Here is a 21,107-nt window from a genome sequence, read left to right as displayed (position 1 = left end):
CACCATGGACAGTTCATGGACATTTACACTGGGTGGTCAGGACGGGTACACGACACCCATGTGTTCTGCAACTGCGGCCTGTGCTGGAGGCGGACACATTCGTCCCTTGCCATGAGCTGGCAGTGGGGGACATTCAGATGCCACTCAGCATCGTGGAGGACATGGCCTATCCCCTCATGACCTGGTTGATGAAACCCTACACCTGCCAGCTGGACGCTAGCTGAGAATTGTTCAACGTCCACCTCAGCCAGGCCAAGATGCAGGCCGAGTGCACCTTCGGCCACCTCAAGGCACTCTTCAGGTGCCAGCTCATTCAGCTGGATGTGGGGAAGCATAACATCCACAAAACTGTGGTGACGTGTTGTGCCCTGCACAACATTGTGGAGGGGAAGACCCTTCTCCCTCAGTGGTGGGTAGCTGCCATCCGTGAGGGGCATGCTTATAAACAGCCAGGCCCAGCTACCACCCACCAGGTCCATCAGGGTGGGGTGTAGATCCATGAGGCCTTGAGGGACAGTTTCTCCCATGGCCCCCAGCAGCCCTCTCCAGGGCACCCCCCCCCAGCGGGGGGCGGGCCTCAGGCCTGCAGCCCTACCCCGTCCCCTCCATGACCCCTTCCTTCGCCCCCTCACTCCTCCCCAACCCCTGCATAATGAAAAGGGATGCAAGTGTGTGAACGAATAACTGTTTTAATAAAACAAGGAAAAAAACATACAAACAAAACTGTGTCATACAATACTATTGACAAGAAAGCAAAATGCAAACATCTTTGAACCATTTACAGTGTTGGGGGAGGCTTGAGACAGGGCTTGTGGGGCCTCAGAACACAGAGGGGGTTGGGGACCAGGAACCTTGGGGAAAGCAGGACCCAAGTGGCATCGATCTTGAAATCCCCTCCTGACACGGGTTTGTGGCCCCTGTCGAGGCTCGGCTGGGGCCAGGAGCAGAGGGAGGTATGGGCAGGGAGGGGCTGCAGTGGGGTCTGGGTGGGCAGGGGGAGCAGATGGGCCCTGGGAACTGGGGGGGCCGCCATGGCCATCAGCCACTGGCGCAGGTCCAGGATGGCCTGTGGGAAGGCTGGCGGTGGCAGGGCAGCAGGGGCAGGGGGCAGATGTCTGTGCCATCATGTCCTGCCAGATGCTGGTGTCACAGTACCACTCCCTGTGAGCGCTGAGCTGCCAATCCATTATCCCTGTCATGGCCCACACAGTGGCATTGTGGTCCTGCTGGAGGTCCTCACAGATCCTTCAACTGCCTCGCTGGCTGCGGGCTTGGCCTGGTGGTGAGGTGGGGGGTGGCTCAGCTGTTGGTCAGTGCATGTCTAGCTGTAGGGACGATGAGGAGAGACAGTGAGTTCATTCATGAAATGCAGCCCCGTGGCCATGACCCCCACCACCCAACACCTGGGCCGAAGGACGAGGATGGCCCAGGAGCAGAGCCATGTGTGGCCTGCATAGTGGGCCCTGACACATGGGGCTCTACAGTGCCTCCAGGACTGTGCTGACAGCTGTGCACCACCCCCTCCCCCGCCGGCTCGCTGGGCTAGCAGGGGTACAGCCAGCCATGGAGGGGTCCCCTTATGGGTGACAGGTGAGCTGTGAGCAGCCTCGCCCTTCTCAGGGCCCCCACATAACCCTGCAGCTTGTGATGCTGTCTGTAGGAGCGAGTGCTGCCTCCTGCCTAAAGTCATGCCCATGTGCCAGGTGCTGTACTTGGTATGTCTGGGGTCAGGCTGGCACCCTTGTGGCTGGGCCACTTCCAACCATGACAGGTGCTGGGAGGGCCTCCCCAGGGTCCGGGGCTCGTCTGGCCTCCCGTGAGGCTGGCAGCAGAATGCCGCCCATCTGCAGGGGGCCGGCCTGCTGGGTCTGGGTGCCGCACACTCCCGCTACACGTGGTTCCATGTGCTGGGGCCGCAGCTCGAGGTCCTTCCTGGGCCGGCCAAAGGACATGTGCAGCACACCCTGTCTACGCCTGCCCACCACAGCCTGGGGTGCGTAACGCATGGGGTGCTCATCAGAGAGACCCTCACCCTGCTCCAAAGATGCCTGGGACCTGGCCTGGCTGCTGGGGACATGGTCCTGGATAAGGATGAGGCTGGCCTTGTAATCTTGCTCTGGCAGGGAATGGGGCTGGGCTGCCACCTCCTCCTCCTCCTCCTCCTCCTCCTGTGGGGGCTCCTGCTGCGGTGGGTGGTTGGGGGCTCAAGCACTGTGTCGATGCTGCGGCATGTGGGGGGATGTGTCTCCCCCCCCCGATGCTGTGGAGCTCCCGATAACGGGGGCAAGTGGCTGGTCCTGCCCCAAGGGTTGGGCAGCATCCCGGACCTGGACATGGCCCTGCCTCAGCTCCTTGACCTTCACCTAGCCCTGGCTCCATGATGCAGTGGGGGTGACCCTGTTCGGCCAGGGCAGTGGCCATCCTGCTGTATGTTTTGGTGTTCCTTGGGGTCCTGGAGGATTTCCTCCTCCCGCCACAGGTCCAAAAGGGCCTTGACAATCTGGACACGCCCCTGTGTTTTGTGAACAAAACAGCCATTTTGTCAACAAAACCTGGTAGTCCAGACACAGCCATAGTGACAAGATTTACACCTTATTTTAATGGGGATGTGGAAAGACATGAATTACCTTTATGGAATTTGACTGTGTTTAACTATGAAACTGAATTGTACATGTAAAATAAAATGGCACAGCCTCTGCTTTTAAGTAGTAGAAGTAGAATTGAAGAAATGAATCCTCTCTACGAGAAATTCTGCTTCATGTAATTGCAGTGTAACTCCACCGATGAAGTCACTGAGTTCTCAATTAACAGAGTGCCTGGAAATTTGATATCTTTACTGGAAAAAGGTAGCACCTCTGAGACTTTGCATTCTTCTTTAAATAAAATTGTTCTGTAAAAGATGTGAAAATAAAAGAATCTCTCTTTTTTGGGGTATTAATTTACCTCAATTAGGCTATCAGAATAGTGTTACCTAATACAAACTGCACACAAATTTAGGACAATTAACGGAACTTAATTTGTACATAACTATGTATACTACTTTTAAATATATCTTATGTTTACTAGATAACATTTTTATCAGTTATCTTCCAAGCTGCTAGTACGAACACCAGTTACCCATGAAATGAGTCAGCTAACTTTTCTTTTAACCGTTTGTTTCTGCTCTCTAAAGGTGTTATGAAAGTTACATGATGACAAGCTGATGGAGGGTTATTCTTTAAAGCTTATGTAGCAACTTTATTATTGTGGTAGCTGCTTAAAAATGGGTCAGAATTGTTCAGCAAATGGGTGATTAACATTTACCATTCAAATCTGATGACCTGTTTAAAAACGGTTATAAACAAAATGCAAAGAAATTATCTCTACAATATTTTGAAGTGAGCATATTTTGCTTTTTTGTTTGTTTATTAAAAAATCTCACTGATATTAAAATTACCAGGAAACAGTCAAGGTAGATGTACACTTAAACTAAGACAGACTATGGAAAAATACAATAAATCTATTAATTTGAATGAAAACAAATCTGAATCATTAAAGGGCTGTCATCATTCCTTAAGGACATTGAATTCCAAAGGCTGTTACAATTCTCACTTCAGTTCCACCAAACAAGTAAGAATTTGGAGCTGTGAACCAAGTACAGATTTCTTCTCTCATGTCAGCACAACCGATTTCTGCTTTGGAGAGTTCTCTCTCACTTCCTGGGTGAAACTGCTATAGATGCCAATGGGACTTTCACCTATGAAGAGAGAACACAATAGCGCAGGCTTAAAAGCTAATCTGTGCATTCCATGGCACTTTCTAAAACAGAATGTTAACCCCCTAGTGTCTGGTCAAATTCCAACTCAGCTAAAACTACATCCTGGCTACCTAATTTACCTCTTATATTTTCAAATGTTTGTGGTATTCTTCTTTACTTCCTGTACTTAACCGTTGGGTAGTAGTATTGCTATGCACTGTTGAACAGTTATTGCATTTCATACAGTAGCCCCTTCACACACCCTGTGAGGCATGAACAGGAGATTTTATATATACTATATTCACCCTACGTCCCAAAGGTATTTTTGCTTTGGTGTTTACAGTGTGCTTGTGGATCCTTGGAAGAAAAGTGATATTAAAGTGGAAAGTATTGTTATTTTTTCTAGGGTGCTGTGAGGCATTCCCCATTTGTAACTTGGCAACCAATTCTTTATTAATAAGTCTATCAGCTTTTACTCCTGGGAAAATACTGTACCAAAAATCAAAAATTCAGTGCCAAGTATTTCAGTTCTTAAAATAATGCAACATAATCATGCTGGTTTCAAGTATTTTGCTCATTTTATTTAAACTACAGTACAGTGGGTGGGACTGGAGAGCAATGGAGGAAATCCCCAAGCCCCTCTGTCTAGGAGTAATGGAGCTAGTATTGACCTTTTACTTCCAGTTACTGGTCAACAAATAAACACCGCCATATGTTCCATGTTATATCACAGGCGACTGAAGAGCACGTGAGGGCTGGGGACTCAAATGTGATGTATATCGACTGCTGGCCATCTACAGAAATATCACTAGCAAACAGGTCATGGACTACATAGTGACACAAATTTTTCTCAGTTCAAAAATGTAGACCTGTTCTAATCACCAAAGTACCATAAAAATGTATAAGGCCAAACTCTCCCGTATAATATGGCTTCTTTACATCACTCTGGCAATGTAAAGGAGCCTTCAAATTTTTCACAACTGTATTATAATCCTGGGGGAATTCACTAAGAACAATGGGAAGAATTCACTAAGCAAGCAGGCTGCTACATTTTGCTCTGCCTGAGCGGACTGAGCCTTTCCCACATCTCTCTCTTCAGAAGCACCCAAAGCTCTGTCCTTCCATGTTGAGTGTGCCGCAAGTACAGCATGTGTGTGTGTCTCTCTCTCACACACGACTGCCCAGCCTCCATGCCTGCAGTGATTTTATATCTCTACCAGTAGCTCCGAGTGCCCAAACTGACTTGCCTTCTCTGTTGGGGAGGGACTCATGACTGCTCTTCTGACTTCCCTTTACTTCCCCATCAGAAGTAATTTTCTGTGGGAAAGCAAAGGAATTTGTGAGGGCCATGAATTCTGTGCATGCAGAGCGACACTGCATTCCCTCAGGAGCACTGTATCATTATCAGAGGGCATTTGGGCTGGCACCTTGGGACTTCTGCTTCGCTGGTAAGTAAGGAATCAGAAACAGAATGAAATCTTCCAGGGAAGCATAATGACTACTGAAGGATGCCCCAAAACAGACCATATATTAATCTGCTCAGGTGCGTTAAAGAGGCTGTCACACCTCATGGGACAAACAGGAATACGAGTAAATTAAAAGAGGCATCAAATAAATGCCTACGGTTGGCTACTCCACTGCAATAGAGGGAACTGCATCTACTTACGCTAGTGGTGATCTTGGCTCATGAAACAGACACAGCATGCCCAGTATCAGTGGAAGCATGTTGGGTTAGCATTATGTACCTGATCCGAAGCCTTGTAAAGTTGATGAAAAGATTCCAGTTGACTTTAGTGGACTCTGGATCAGGTCCCAAGCTCTCTTCTTACAAATTAGACCCAGATTATACATTTTCTAATATTTTTCTTTTCGTTGTAAACAGCTTCTTTAAAGGCTGTTCATCCACAGTGGAATTATTTAGGGCTGTATGTGGGTTTGTTACCCTCTGGGATTCTTCATTTGGCTACAGCAGAATCACCACAAAGTTCTTATAGGCTAGATTGTCCCTTGCCTCAGAGAGATCAGTAAGGGGATGGGGAAAGTGTTCAGGAAACCATGAAATTATCTGGTGCACTTTCAGGGCAATTATCTCCTGGGGTGGGAAGAGTCATCCATGCAGCTTTGCTGGCTCCACCCACTCAGCTGGTGTAGCCTCGCTCCTCCAGCAAAAGCACTGCAATTAGCTGGGGTCTCCTTCACAGCATTAGCATCAACTCCCATTTGAATCTCCTCAGAGAAATCCCAGGGGCCAATAGAAGACAATACTGGCAACAGCAGTTTGTCCCCTACCCAATCTTGTCTCAGCTCTCAACTGCAGACTCTTGCTGTACGCCGCCTCTGCATTCAGAGGCAGATTAAGATTTATTGGGGCCCTGAGCACCATGGGGGGGGGGCACCAGAACTGGGAGGGCCAGTTTTGGAAGTACCCACTCATTTCTAACATGGCCATAGTAGCCTTGGATAGGTACATAGTGGTGGCAGCATGAGCACAGTTGGGGGGAGGGAGAACTGCCCCCCAAAATGCAAGCCTTGGGCCAGAGGCAACAGGACAAGACGTGCCACATGTGGGTGCTGCGTTGGGCACAAAGCCCAAGTGGCAAAGGGGATAGCCTGTCACCAGAAGCAGGGCATCCTGGCAGTGGGAGCCAGAGGCAGGCACAGAGTGAGCCCTGGTGGAGTGTGACAGCTGCTGAGGCCTGGGCAGTAACAGTGGGAGCTGCAGCAGAGAAGTCTTCCACGCCCAGCTCCTCATTGCCTGTAACCTTCCTGGGGCTTCCTACCACCTCACAGCCAGGGCAGAACCTGCTCTGCTGCAGGCCCTGGCCTCTGTGTGTGTGTGGTGGGGGGATGGGACCAGAGCCCTTGCCCCCAGGTCCCACCAGCAGTGGCATGCCCCAGGGTGTGGGGACATGGTTAGGGGTTGCTCTTAGTCCCCACCTAGGGCAGGTGGAGAATCTGGGTCTCCCTAGTGCAGCTCTGGCTTCTGGCCTGGCCAGGGGGCAGGCCTCCAGGGGTAAGCAGAGGTGCCAAAGTCCCAGAGAAGGTGGAAAAGCTGCCATTGGTATGAAATATGGATGGTTTGACAAGCGGGCACTCCTCACATCCTGCCATAGCTGCAGCTACCTCTTTTCCATCCATTTTCTCTTTCCTTTTTCCGTCTGTTCTTCTTCCCCTCCTTGGCATCTGTTCCTTTATGTGATTTCTCTTAATCATCTTTCACCTCTTCATCTTTTCCTCACTTTTCCCCCTTCCTTCCTGTTTCTCCTTCTCTGCTAGCTCTGATGCATCCTATCCTGCCACTCACCAGAAGGCTACAGATGAAGGGAGTCCATTAGTGCAACAGATAGCTGAACTGAGGGCCCTTGGAGAACAGAAAAGAAACTTGAGTAGGCAGGCTGCTGCCCCAGCCTTCAACCTAGGATATATATGCTGCTTTGATAGACAGCTCTGTTAGTTACAGCCCCGGCAGCAAAGAGAGAAGGTGGGTGACTTTTTTTAAAGAATCACCAGCTGCTTTATCTCAGATCCTGCAGCACTTTTGCAACGTGCTTGCTTGAATGGTTCTGCAACATTCTCCATTAACACTCATCCCTTCATTTCCTCCAGGCCCTGCCCCCCGACATCCAGTTTTGTGATGCTTAACTCCCTCCCACAAGCTTGGAAACACCACAACACTTCTGCTTTTATTTCATCCCATGAAAGACACAAAACTTTAAGTCAATATTTTCTTTATAGGGACGCTGTTAATTTTTCTTTAATATAATTTTAAAAAATACAGTCCAACAATAATCTCTTGAAGAATTTAAACCTATGTTCCTTTTTCATGGACTTGGGCCCTATCTACATGGAGAAAGGGTGAGTGTCAACCTGGGATGTACATTTACAGCATATTAGCTTGCCATGCACTAACCAGCAGGGTCAAGTCTCCTACTATACACTAAATGTTTTGCAGCGCACTCTGATGTACTGCTGCTGGAAATTTTAGTGCACAGGAGCAGGGTCCTAACCAGCTAGCATTCTATAACTTACATCCAGCTGGCCACACACTAAGTTTCCACATACCCAAGCCATTATATGGGATGTATCCCCCATGCCAATCAGTGGCAAATCTTGATGCAGTCCTAACTGTCACCACGCTACAGATGTGTAACTCAGTGGAGAGGTACTCAGGGCTAGATTCACAAGTGAAACTTAGGTGCCTAAATCCCTCTTTAGGCACCAAAGGCCAACATTTAGGTGCCACTGGCACGCACAAAACTACTGCTCAGCTGCCACCTACTCCCCCAGGTGCTTAAGATTCTACTGAAGAAGTCCTCTAAATATCTGCTGCTGGGCACGCATGTATCTGCCTAGGTCCTGACGTGACAGAACAGTGGGGTGCCTAACTCAGGCTTAAGTCCTGGAGGTCTGCACAAACTTGGTGTCTCCCTGGGTATTCCACCTGCAGGCTGCCTAAACATAGCCCAAGGAAGGGGGTGGTCTGCATTCCTCTTTGCCCAACAGCTCAGTGTTAAGAGCACTCAGACCAGGATGTGGGAGACCTGATGGAACATCCCCATTTTGCCTGATGTGGAGGAGCAAGGACTCAAACCAGGACTGGGCAATAATTTTTGATGGGTGGGGTGCCAAGAATTTGGTAAGTGGCCAAAAGTGACACTCTTCTATGATACTAATGGAGGAGGTGCAGGGTTTGAAATGGAGGTTGAGTGCAGAAAGGGGTGCAGGGGCAGGTGTTGGGTCTGGCAGGGAGTTTGGGTAAAGGAAAGGATTGTGACCAGGGCAAAGGATTGGAGTGTAGGAGGACATGCAGGATCCGTGAGGGGGTTTGGATGCATGAGAGGATTCTGACCTAGGGGAGATGTGTAGGAGCGTGTGCAGTGTTTAGGAAGGAGTTGTGACCTGGGGCAGGGGTAAAGGAGAGGGTTCAGAACATTTGGGTTGTGACTTGTAGCAAGATGGGGCTGTGACCTTATGAAGGAGTTTGGGTGTGGGAAAGAGTGGGGTACCAGGTCCAGGCTCTGGGTGGGAAGCACATACCCTGGGTTTCTCTCAGCCAGGAGCCCATGGGATCCTCAGGCAGCCTCCATGGCTGCTGCACCCCCGCACACCACTAGAAATGGCCAGCTGCCAGGGCCAGTGCTTGCGTCTCTACATGGTGCACATCCTATGAGAAGGGGGCTTCATGAGCTGCTTGCGACCACAAGCACAGCCCAGGCAGCTCCTATTGGCCAGTTTCTGGTCAATGGGAACAGCAAGGATTGTACTGGGGGTGGGGGCAGTGCTGCAATGGGGTTTGTTGCAAGGGTTCGTTCCTCGGTTAGTGTTTGTGTCGTGGGGTGTATGGATTGTGGGGAGTACCTGTTTCTGTTTGCGGAGCTGCTGTAAGCCAGGAACGACCTGCTTCCAGAGGTCCAGAGGATGATGATGTCATCGGTGTAGAACAAGTAGAGGAGGGGCACTTGGGGGTGAGAGCTAAGGAAGCCTTGTCCTAAGTCAACCATAAAAATGTTGTCATATTGGGGGGCATCAGTATGGGTCTGAACAGGGACTGGAAATAGCTCTCTGGTTACAGTGAACAATTTCCCACTTTAGGTATTCTCACCTCTGTATCCACATCCAACCTGACTGAATTAGCTCTGTACCACTGCTCTCCATTTCTTCTTCTTTTCCTTCATGCAGCTGGTTAAGTGAGCGGCAATTCACAAAAGCCTGTGCCATAATAAAACTGTCAGCCTTTAAGGGGCTACCAGACTCCTTGATGTTTTTGCAGAACCAGATTAACGTGGCTTCTCCTCCGAAACTAGGCAGCAGGACATATCAACGTTAGGTGCTGCAGTGCTCTGTGTTGTCCTATCCAGGCCTCCCTGGTGAATCTAGCCTCACAGCAAAGGTGCTGGAACAGGGGTGTAGACAAAGGGCCGCATCCTCCCACTTTTTTGAAAATGGGTGGGCCTGTTCTGCTCACTGTTCAACCAAGCCCAGACTTGGACCCCTCTGTTTCCTCACAAGGCCCTGCCCCTCAACCAGGCTGGAAGCCACAGCCTGGCCAGTGTGTGAGCAGCCAGGGGAGACTGGGTTGCTATTGAGAGCTGCAGATGCCCCCCTCCCGCCTCCTTGCCCAAAGCAAGGGAGCCTGACAGCTGCCCTAGTCCACGACTGTTCCTCTGGCCCTCTGCCCAGGGCAGGAGAGTGTTCTGCAGCTCCCCACAGCTGCCCAGGCAGCAATTTAGTTCTCGAAGTCCTACTGCAGACCAGGCAGGAAGCTGAAGCCAAGTCAGAGAAAGAGTTGTGCAGGCAGCTGTGGGCAGCTGAGGATGCTCCACCTGCCCTGGGTAGGGGGCACAGAGGCAGGGATGTGGCTTGGGGGCTGCTCTCAGGACCTCCCCCAATTTCTGGGTAGGTGGAGGGCCCAGGTTCCACTACCTGGCTCTATCCTCTGGCTTTGCAAGGGGGTGTGACCTCAGCAGAAAGAGCAGCGGTACAGGCAGGTCCACACACAGCAAGGTCTTGTGTCCCCACTTTTAGACAGAATCTGTCCCCCCTGCATCACTGATTCCTGTAAAGGGGCATCATAAACAGACACTACTGTGCATGTCAGTGGGTTCTTTTTATATTAATTTCATTATTTTAAAATTAGATGTAGAACAATCCCCACAAACAATTCACACGAATGAAAACTGCCCTAGGGTTGCACTGGGCTGCTGGCCAGGAGCCACCATGGGTACGCGCCTCCCACCTGCTCCAGAAAACAATTAAGCCTACAGGTCAAATTCAGTGGGGCTACAAGCAGAGTGAGCACTGCTAAAACAAAGACCTGGCCCAAAGCTACATCACTCAGGGCTATGAAAAATCCACACCTTTGAGTAGTGTAATCAAGGTGGCCTAATCCTGGTCAGCTTTTTGAAAAGAGAATCTGATTTACCTCTCAGGCCTCCCTAGTGACTTTCGCTATAAAATAATTCTCTTGAAACAAACATGTAGAAAACACATTTTCTCGATGAAGTAAAGAGAAAAAGTAACTATCAAGTGTTGTACTGGATTTAATCACAAAGCCTCCTCATTATGAAAGCAACAAGAACCACTGGATTATAGTATAGTTGTCAAATGTTCTGTTTTCGGTTTAATGCTTAAACATAAAATTATTGAATATACAAATACTATCATGTGATGCAAGTCACTTTTTCCTCCAGCAATACACCAGGGAAAAAAACAAATGATGAATTCACTTAAAATGTTGAATGTAATATGTGGGAGAATATTATAATGGTTCATATATTCAACAAAACAGAAACACGATACCCAGGAAAATACACACACTATTCATAGTATGTTTACTCCTGGACAGATAGGCCTTTGAATATGGGTGGACCCTATGATTGAGTCAAAACTGAAACCTGATAAACTCCTGCTTTTACACTGAGTCAATGATTGCATGACACATTAAAAAGGGATATAACTATGCAAGCATTACTTCTGTTGTTTATTTTATTGGTCCACAGTAAATAACATGTAATGGCTATGTATTTTTAGCATTTTTCCTTCAATTTCTGAAATATTTTTAAATGTTTGAAATAAAGTTCAGGTTGCATTGGTTTATAATAGAGCTGAGAAAATAATTTGTGGCAATTTCTTTGATTGATTTAGCTTATTTTTCTGCTCATGACATACATATGAGCAGATTGTGATTTCCTCAAATGTATTCATCATATGAGTTCATTCAGTGAATATCCTTTTCGTTATTTTATCCAAAAATTGTTTATGTATAGTAGAAATTTGAGTCGCGTTAGTCACAATTGGTCATGTTACTGTTTCTCGTCTCTAACTGGCATGAATACCTATGTGTGAATTTAACATTTGGTTCCCATGGGTATTCAAAGTGCAAGCTTGAAATTTTGTTCCTATATATTTTTTTTGCCCATAAAACTTATTTGTTTGAATTATTTGCAGAAGCAGAATACAAATGAGTTATGAACATTACTGAGATAAATTCATCAATAAATATTTACCAAAGATTTTTTTTGGCATTATTTTCCTAGCTCTAGTTTACAGTAATACTTGTCTCCAAATATTCCAAGATTATTCGTCAGTTAGAACTCATATAGTGGTCAGGAAATGTCAGTAGACCAAGTAATTTTGATGGCAGTTATACTGGTATAAATCCAGGATGGCATCACTAGCTTTAACAGAATCACTTAGGATTTACACCAGTGTAATGGAGAGCATATTTTTTGTCCATCTTGTTCAAGTTGTATGCTTCTTGGTGCACAGACTGTTGTTTCCTGTGTATTTGTACAGAGTCTAGTGCAGTGATTTCATCTTAGCTGGGACTTCTAGATGTTACTGTAAATAGTAAATACATTTTTAAAAAAAATAAATCAAATATTAATGAGCCAAATTCTGCTAGTTTTATTTACACATTATCCCACAAGTCAAATTTCAATGTTCAGACCAACACTATTGCATAACTTACTCCTAAGCCACATCACAATCTTGTGGAGGAGAGAAGGAGATAAGTAATGTAAAATGCTGTGCTTGGTGTGCTGTGCTTCTATTCATGTACTGGACATAAAGGGCTGATTTCAGTCCTGGATTACACTGGTAGTATAACACAGCACACAGTCAACCTATGGAACTCCTTGCCCGAGGAGGCTGTGAAGGCTAGGACTACAACAGAGTTCAAAGAAGAGCTAAATAAGTTCATGGCGTGTAGGTCCATAAAAGGCTATTAGCCAGGGGGTAGGAATGGCGTCCCTGGCCTCTGTTTGTTGAAGGCTGGAGAAGGATGGGAGGAGACAAGTTGCTTGATCATTGTCTTTGGTCCACCCCTTCCGGGGCACCTGGCACTGGCCACTGTTGGCAGACAGGAAGCTGGGCTAGATGGACCTTTGGTCTGACCCAGTAATGGCTATTCTTATGTTCTTCTGTAAAACCCAGGGCCCTGAATGTGAAAAGATAATATAAATGGAGGCTGTAGTGACAGAAGATCATGGATCACCACCTTGTAATGGTGGAGAGGCTTCCATGTTACAATGATCCCGAGAGCACTGCTGCCTGGAGACACGTACTCCCAGAGGGTCACCCATGGCAGAATGGTCAAGGGTGAGATTACAGATAAAAGTATGATCCATGAAGTCCTCCACATTAAAGCAGACAAAAGACAACCGCACAGTGGAAGTGAAACTGTTGTGTAATGTTACAACAGCTATGAAGGCAGATGAAGGCTGCAGATGACAGAGGATAGTTGTGGTATTCATGTCACTGGTTTCCAGTCCTTTATCTGTTAAGGACAGTGTGGTGACTGTTGTGTGCCAGTCTCCCCACTCTAAAAGAAGTTCCACACAGGCATCTTCCAGGTTTGGGAAAACAACACTTGCACAAGTAAAATATCCGGTGGTGAATGGTGACAGGAACAGGACAAGAATCAGGAGAGTTAGCCGCGTTGGTCTGTAGCTTCAAGGACAACAAGAAGTCTTGTGGCACCTTATAGACTAAGAGATATTTTGGAGCATAAGCTTTCGTGGGCAAAGACCTGCTTCATCAGATGCATGAGCGGGGGTGGTGGTGGTTTCAGAGGGGTATTTAAAGAGTGGGGTCCCAGTAAGAGGGAGGGCCAGAGCTGACAAGGTCTTTTCAGCAAGGTGGAAATGGCTCAGTATCAACAGTACTTATCAAAAGAGGAAACAAGTCAGATCAGAGAGGGGGATGTGAGAGTCAGAGTCTAATGGGGAGATATTAGCACCCAAAGCAGAGAAACTGCCTTTGTAAGCTGCCAGCCACTCCCAGTCTCTGTTTAATCCATGGTTAATGGAGTCAAATTTGCAAATAAATTGCAGCTCAGAGATTTCTCTCTCCATTTGATTTTTAAAATTTTTTTGTTTCTGAACTGTCACCCTTAAATCTGGCACTAAGTGTCCAGAGAGATTGCAGTGTTCCCCCACAGGCTTCTGTACATTACCGTTCCTGATGTCTGATTTATGTCCATTTATTCTTTTACGTAGAGACTGTCCAGTTTGGACAATGTAAATTGCAGTGGGGCACTGCTGGCACATGATGGCATATATTATATTAGTAGATGTGCAGGTAAAGGCGCCCCTGATGGTACAATTGGTGTTAGATCCTGTGATGATGTCACTGGTGTAGATAAGTGAGCAGAGTTGGCAGCGAGGACTGTTGCACTTCAATCTCCCTGGATGCACAGTGGCAGATTTAAGGGTGACAGTTCTGAAACAAAAAAATGTTTAAAATCAAATGGAGAGAGAAATCTCTGAGCTGCAATTTATTTGCAAATTTGACTCCATTAACCATGGATTAAACAGAGACTGGGAGTGGCTGGCAGCTTACAAAGGCAGTTTCCCTGCTCTGGGTGCTAATGTCTCCCCATTAGACTCTGACAAAGGCTCACATCCCCCTCTCTGATCGGACTTGTTTTTTTCTCTTTTGGTAAGTGCTGTTGATACTGGGCCATTTCCACCTTGCTGAATAGACCTTGTCAGCTCTGGTCCTCCCTCCTACTGTGACCCACTCTTAAATACTCCTGTGAAACCATCCCCCACTCATGCATCTGATGAAGAGGGTCTTTGCCCACGGAAGCTTATGCTCCAAAATATCTGTTAGTCTATAAGGAACAGGACAGTGAGAGCTGGAAGTTCCTAGTCACAGATCAGTACACAGGTCCATCTATTAAAATGGAGAAGTACTGGAGAATGTCGACCATTTCCTCTACCTTGAAAGTCACTTCTCATCCAAGACATGCTAATGAAGAAATCCAACACTGTCTAAGCTATGCCATTGCAGCCTTTGCTCATTTGCAGCTCAGGGTTTTTGAAGATCACAACATTTGAACAGACATCAAGATTCTTGTTTTTCAGGCCATTTTTATCCCAACGTTGTTGTATGGGTCTGAAACCTGGACAAGCTACAGGCACCACTTGAAAATCCTTGAGAGGCATCACCAATCTCTTGAAGATCAAACTGGAAGACAGAGGTACCAAGATTTGTGTTTTGGAAGAGGCCAAGACCGTTGGTATCAAGGCAATGATCATCAGTCAGCAACTTCGTTGGACTGGTCACATTGTCTGGATCCCAGACCATCTTCTCCCAAAACAGGTCATGTTCTCTCAGCTGAAAGAAGGGTACTATAATGTGGAAGGACAATGGAAGCACCCGAAAGACTTGCTGAAGGATAATTTAAAGAAGTGCAACATTTACGTTGGCATTTCAGAGACATTCACCCAGGATCGCTCAAAATGGAGGGAAGTACTATGTGATAGTCCTCTGCATTTTAAACTTGCCCACTGACAAACTGAGGAGGACAAGAAGTGCAGGGGGAAGAAGAGACTGGTTTCCAGTCATGGTCAATATCCTCCTGCCTCACCTAGAAACAGTTACTGTAAAAGAATTTGTTGTTCAAAGATGGGTGACTAATTAAGCCTGAGGATCCACAACTCCCATGGAAGATCACACTGGGCAATGAGTGATCACCATCAATGACAGAAGATAATGGGTATCTACACCTTCCATTGTTAAGAGGTCTTTAGTCAAGGGAGATGCCAAAATGGATGGCAGGGGCTGGGTGGCATTCACACAGCCAGGGAAGCATTGAATATGCATCCCAGCTGCCTGGGGTCCCATTGCATACTTGATCACAAATTGAAGCTATGCTCCTCCAACAGAAAGTTGTACAGGCGTGGATAGTGATGGGGCAGGAATCAAAGCAAATTGCACCTGGGCCTCCTCCAGAAATGAATCCCTGCTGAAACCCTACACCACTTACGATACCTGGCATTATTTCTATTTTCTTCTATTAAAATAACGTTTTCAAAAATACATAAACAAAAAGGAGATATGTACTGAATACTGTGCTTTCCATTGAATATAATCATCATTTCACCTAATGAAAACTCCAGAAACTGAAATATACATGCTGTATTAAAAAGAAAACTTTTTCAACCCCTAATTGTGGTTGCCTCAAACAGTTATTGGATTATACAATATTCAGTATGTGAACAGGAAACTATGCTTTCCATGTGAGCCCCTGCAAATGACAATACAAAACAATCTTCAGCCATTTATTCTGGGAGAAATATGAGACGAAGCCGTACATGATGAGGGAGAATGGTTGAGGATGAATGTGTAAAGCCAATGCACTTGGGTTGTAGGCAGGAGAGACGGAACCTGTGACCTAGGGGCTAAAGCCCTGTGATCTACCACATGAGCTAAAAGCCATCTGACTCTCAGCCAAGGCTGGTGAGCAGAGACTACACTTTCCCTTATCCGTGGTATCAGTGCCACTAGGGTTACATAGGTGTAGGAGTAGAAAATGACCTGTGTTGCCCCTCACCATTTAGGGCATCCTAGGAGATGGAATAAACCTGATGATGTCTCACACCATGCAGTCTTTGTATTAAACTGTACTTGGACAAATAAAAAGGTTGCACCTTTAGTAGATCCAAAAGAGGCTGTTTAGAAGTTGCGAGAATTTTCCTGAAAGTATTCAGTAACATTGAAAGTTTGGGGTTAGAAGCTCACATCATTAATTATTTTGTGTCACCCTGGTACTTTGATTCTTAAATTGATTGATGGGAAGGGGCCATACCCTCCATTTATTAAAAAGGCTGTGATTCAGGAAGCACTTCTATTTAGGAAAGTACTCATGCACATGCACAGGTGTGTTTCTAAACTGGGGCATCCTAAGTAATTCTGATGGAGAAAGCTCACTCTCCCAAAGCCACCAGGACTACTTGCATAAATAAGGACTACTCAAGTTGAGTAAAATATGCAGAATTGGCCCATAGGCCTTTCTTCTCTCACTAAAGATCTATGGGGATGGAGTGGAATTTACAGCATATAATATGTCTAACACTCATTGGTTTTAAATGATGTAGTATTGAATCCTATCTATTCCTTGCATCTTCTCCCTGAATTGTCAATAAAATGCAGAATTTTTGAAATTTTGAATTTGTTTCCTGATACCTGCTTTGGACATACCTCAACAATCCCACTAACCCATTGTTTTATAGAGGTTAAACCTCTCTCCTTTGACACCCTTAAGACCTGACCTGTGCCAGAGGAGAGAATTTGCCAGACCACGGGAGGTCAATATTGTCTAGCACATTACCAGTGTTGCCGAGTAGATACAATCCATCAGAGAGCATCCAGTCATAGGCAACAAATAAGATGTTCTGGCTCAAATGGCAAGATTAGGTACGGCAGTCCTAGCTTACCACGGCACTGCTACCTAGTCGTGAGAGTTGTTGGGGCTGCCCTTACTCTTGGGCAAGTGTGGCTTAATAGCAAATATCCTTGAGCAGTTTCCACACTCCGCAGGAGGTATGGGGCGGGACAGGGGTCCTGATCCCATCCTTCACTGGCTCCCAAACCAGGGGCCTGTGAAACTAATTTTCCAGAGCTGAACTCAGTTTCCAGTTTTAACAGTCACTTTCCTTGGGTCACTTCCCAGTCTGGGTTCCCTCTTCATCAGTTCTTCTGGTTCACTCTTGTCCTCAACAATTTGCAGGGTTTTACCATCAATAACACTAGCTTGGCCTCCACAGTCTGGTGTGCCAGCCACTCCCAAAGAGAAGCCAGTGACCTGAATCTAGGATTTTTAACCTGTTATTTTTAACCAGCAAAATCAATAAATTACAACAAAGGCCACTAGCTCACACTCTTTAAACATATAAAAATAGAAATAAAATTGTGAGAATTAAGGATGAACTGTCATCTACTACTGTTGAATGTTGTGATTTATTAGTCCATCTCAAAAGCACATTTATTATATGTACCACTGCTAGTAAGGACAAATGGTATCTTTTACAATTTGGAGTTGCCAATTTGTGCGCAGTGTTGTAATACAGTCATGAATCATCCATTGTGATCTTTTCTGTATAAGAAAACATCTTTCTTTTAATTTCAAACAGAACTTAAACTGCTGTGTTCCTTGGAACATACTGCCCTTTGTACGCATAGCCCAGAAATGATGCCTCATTGGGAAGGAGAAAAAAAGCCCTATTAAGTATGTGGCCTTGTAGTTTGCTGAGAAAAGCAATATTAAATGTACTGTTAATTTAAAAATCTAATTGTCTCAAGGTCATGCACTGACACACAATATTGAATATATTTCTGCAAAAACAGAGGCAATTTGAGCCAATGTTCGCATCTCTTGGCAATGTGCAGCGGCCAATAGTGAAGATGACAAAGTTACGCCAATAATCACTTTGATCCTCACTCCCCCTAGGATGCTTTTGTTATTAAGCAACAGTCAGTTGTCAAGAAGAACAGAAAGTCTAATTGTGTTGGAAGAATTGTCTTTTAATTTATCCCATAGGTCAATGGTGGCCAAGCCACAGCTCTTGAGCCACATGCAGTTCTTTGAGAAATGAAATGTGGCTCCTGCTTGGAGCCGCACGCTGGGAATACCATCCGCCACTCTGTGCATGTGCCCCACAGCTTGGAAGGAGAACCACATGGTTTCAAGCAGCTATGGTGAGTTGTCAACACTGGGTTAAGTTGGGGGGTGGAATGCTAGGGGTGCTTGGCTCTGGGAGAGAGAGAAGGCTTTGGGTTAGAGCACGGAGGCTGGGGGTACCTGGCTCTCGAGGAGTGGAATGGGATTGGACTAGAGTGGAAGGCTGGGGGGTCTCTCGTTCTGGAGGAGAGGGAGGGCATTGAGCCACATATTATACATTTATTTCTATCTATCAAGACATATATATTTATATTACATATAGAGAGAAACAAATATATAATACATATGCAGGAAAAAAAGGATACTAAATCATGCTGTTGTATGTTCTAAATCAAGGGCTCGCTCAGGCCGATGAAACTGCGAAGAGTCTCTTCTACAAGTGTTGACAGTTTTGTCAGGTGGGTGGAGTAAGTAGCTCAGTGGCCTTGCTGCTGCTTACAGTCCTCAGTCCGCAACAGCAAACAGTCTGGCTCTCCACGCAGCCAGGGAGAAATCCAAAGCCACAACAGACTGTGGCAACAACAGAACTGTCTGCAGGCATCAGCTCAGACATTGCACAGTCCAACACTGCTGGCAGGAATTCTCCCTTTGAGAGGGTTGAAGCTTGGGTCTTACCACCCCTACAACCAACTGACCATTAATGAGCTCTCAAGGAAAACTTCCCCTTTCAAAATAAAACCAGACAACAAAGCCCCTTGTATGCTAAGAGATAGTAGGGGCTACCCCAGCAGACTGTTGATTTTGATAGATGGGAGAGAGGACATGCCTACCTGTCTCTACCTGTCTCATTATCTACCATAGGTGCTGTGTAGCTTCCTTGACCACAGTCTTTGAATACTTCACCTCCATTGAACAGACAAGATGGACTTTTAAAAATATTGTATCATGAGTTTCCGCTGCTAGGTGCTTTGGGTTCCCTACAGAATTTCTAGGTAGGCTTCCTATCTTTTTCTTCCAGTAGGTGGGCTCAGAAGATGCTTCCTCGTCTGCGATGGCACATTTTGATGTACACGAGGGGCAAGAACGGTTCTGCAGGATTGCCACCCAAACTGCCTCTTTAATAACCCGGCACCAACACAGCCACTCAATGTGTGATTCCTCCCAACGAGGCTCTGAGGCAGGGAAGCACCACTACGTCCACTGGGCAGCATGACCCGGGAGTGCTGGAACAGTGTGTACGGTAGGGGCGCAAAGAGCCACCGAGCCAAACTGGGTATGAGGGAAACTCCTTCCAGCCAGGGGGCGCGGCAGCACCCCTACCCCCCGCGCTACGGAGAACCCAGGCACGGCCAGACAAGCATAGGGCAGCCGCTCCAGGTCTGGAACAGAGCGGGGAACCAAACCCAAGCGCGGCGAGCCCTGCTGGAGCACCTGCCCCCCCCCACACTCGCTTTTATTACCCGAGTGATAAGGCCTCACACCCAGAGCACCCATTACACACAATAAAGGCGGCGATAATTGCCACCTCGTGCACGCAGGGCGGCAGCGCGGGAAGTCCACCCGGGAGCAGCGCAACGTGCCTGCGGAGCAGCAACCAAACTGCGGCCGGCAGGCGGGTCCCGCCGCTGCAAAACCCTGGAGAGAGCAAACTCCAAAGCCACTGACCGGCTCTTCGGTAGTAAACAAGCCCTGCTCCGCGCCGCGCCGGGCTCCCGCCAACGCTCTCCCGGCGGTGACTTACCAGCAGCCACACACCCGAAACCCTCATGGAAAGTTGGCCTCCGACTAACGCGACGGCAGAGCGCTTCCTCAGAGGCGAGGGGCGCCCATTGGCTCGGGCGGGCCTGTCAATCACGCGGCGGAGGCGGGCTGCGGCTGCGGGGCGGGCGGGAGTTCCAGTAAGTCAGCGCCGGGCCGCCTGAGTCGCTGCTGCCGCCGCGTCCCGCACACTCCAGAGGGAGCTGCCAGGCTGCAGCCGCGCTGAGCCCTGCGGACCCCACGGCCGCGCTGGCGGCTGTCCCGGCCGGGCAGCGCCGTCCCGACCCGGCAACTTGGATATGAAGTGGCGGAGTTAAGTGTCCTTCTCCCTCCCACGCTGCGGGCTCGCCTCCTGCCCCGGGGCTCCCGCCCCCTCCTCGCCGCTCGTCCCAGGAGCTCCAGCCCCGCTCCCGCTCCTGCCTCGGGGCTCTCCGCCTGCCGCCGCCCGGCGCGCTCTCCCTTCCCCGCAGCCCGTCCCCGGTCCGCCGCCACCATGGCCGAGGCGCCCCAGCTGGTGGACATCGACCCCGACTTCGAGCCGCTGCCCCGGCCCCGCTCCTGCACCTGGCCCCTGCCCAGACCGGAGTTCAACCCCTCCAGCTCGGCCACTTCCAGCCCGGCGCCGTCCTGCGGGGGGCAGCCCGACGGGGCCGCCTCTGCCTCGGCGGTCAGCGTCGATTTCATCGGTAACCTGAGCCTGCTGGAGGAGAGCGAGGACTTCGAGCCGCCACCGCTGCCCCCCGCGGGGGCCGCAGAAGGGGCCGCTGCAGCAGCTGGCGGCTGCCTTTGCGGCGACTTCCCGTGCCAGGAAGCCGGCTGCCTCCACCAGCAGCAGCCGCCGCCGCCGCCCGGGCCGCCGCTGCAGCCGCAGCAGCACCCGCCGGTGCCTGCCCTGTCCTCGGGTCCCATCCCCGGCCAGCCCCGCAAGAGCAGCTCGGCGCGCCGCAACGCGTGGGGCAACCTGTCCTACGCCGACCTGATCACCAAGGCCATCGAGAGCGCCCCGGAGAAGCGGCTCACCCTGTCCCAGATCTACGAGTGGATGGTCAAGAGCGTCCCCTACTTCAAGGATAAGGGGGACAGCAACAGTTCGGCCGGCTGGAAGGTGAGGCGGGGGCAGGGGTGCGTGGGGCGAGCTGGCCGGCCTGGGACCCCAGCCGGAGCGGGGACTCTTGGCGCTTCCCGGATCCCTTCTTGCAGGGGAGG

The 21,107-nt window shown here is 48.4% G+C and overlaps 1 protein-coding gene and 1 long non-coding RNA gene across 2 annotated transcripts in view; one reads left to right on the top strand and one right to left on the bottom strand.

Moving 5' to 3' along the window:
- Positions 1-685: 685 nt before the first annotated feature.
- On the bottom strand, positions 686-20,001 carry LOC142009278 (uncharacterized). The gene is made up of 3 exons (XR_012644409.1): positions 19,885-20,001; positions 3,592-3,736; positions 686-1,325 (listed from the first exon to the last, which is right to left on the bottom strand). It is a non-coding gene; the product is annotated as an uncharacterized LOC142009278 (long non-coding RNA).
- A 128-nt stretch (positions 20,002-20,129) lies between these two features.
- The window catches only part of FOXO1 (forkhead box O1), a 105,231-nt gene continuing 104,253 nt past the window's right edge, over positions 20,130-21,107 (top strand). Inside the window, exon 1 of the mRNA XM_074987070.1 lies at positions 20,130-21,006. Within this exon, the coding sequence (XP_074843171.1) occupies positions 20,395-21,006 (612 nt within the window). The 5' untranslated portion in view covers positions 20,130-20,394. The remainder of the gene's footprint in view (positions 21,007-21,107) is intronic.

The sequence above is a fragment of the Carettochelys insculpta genome, chromosome 1 (genome assembly GCF_033958435.1).
Source record: "Carettochelys insculpta isolate YL-2023 chromosome 1, ASM3395843v1, whole genome shotgun sequence".
NCBI lineage: Eukaryota > Metazoa > Chordata > Testudines > Carettochelyidae > Carettochelys > Carettochelys insculpta.
The sequence above is the reverse complement of the archived record's forward strand: the minus strand, read 5'-3'. Positions and strand labels throughout refer to the sequence as shown.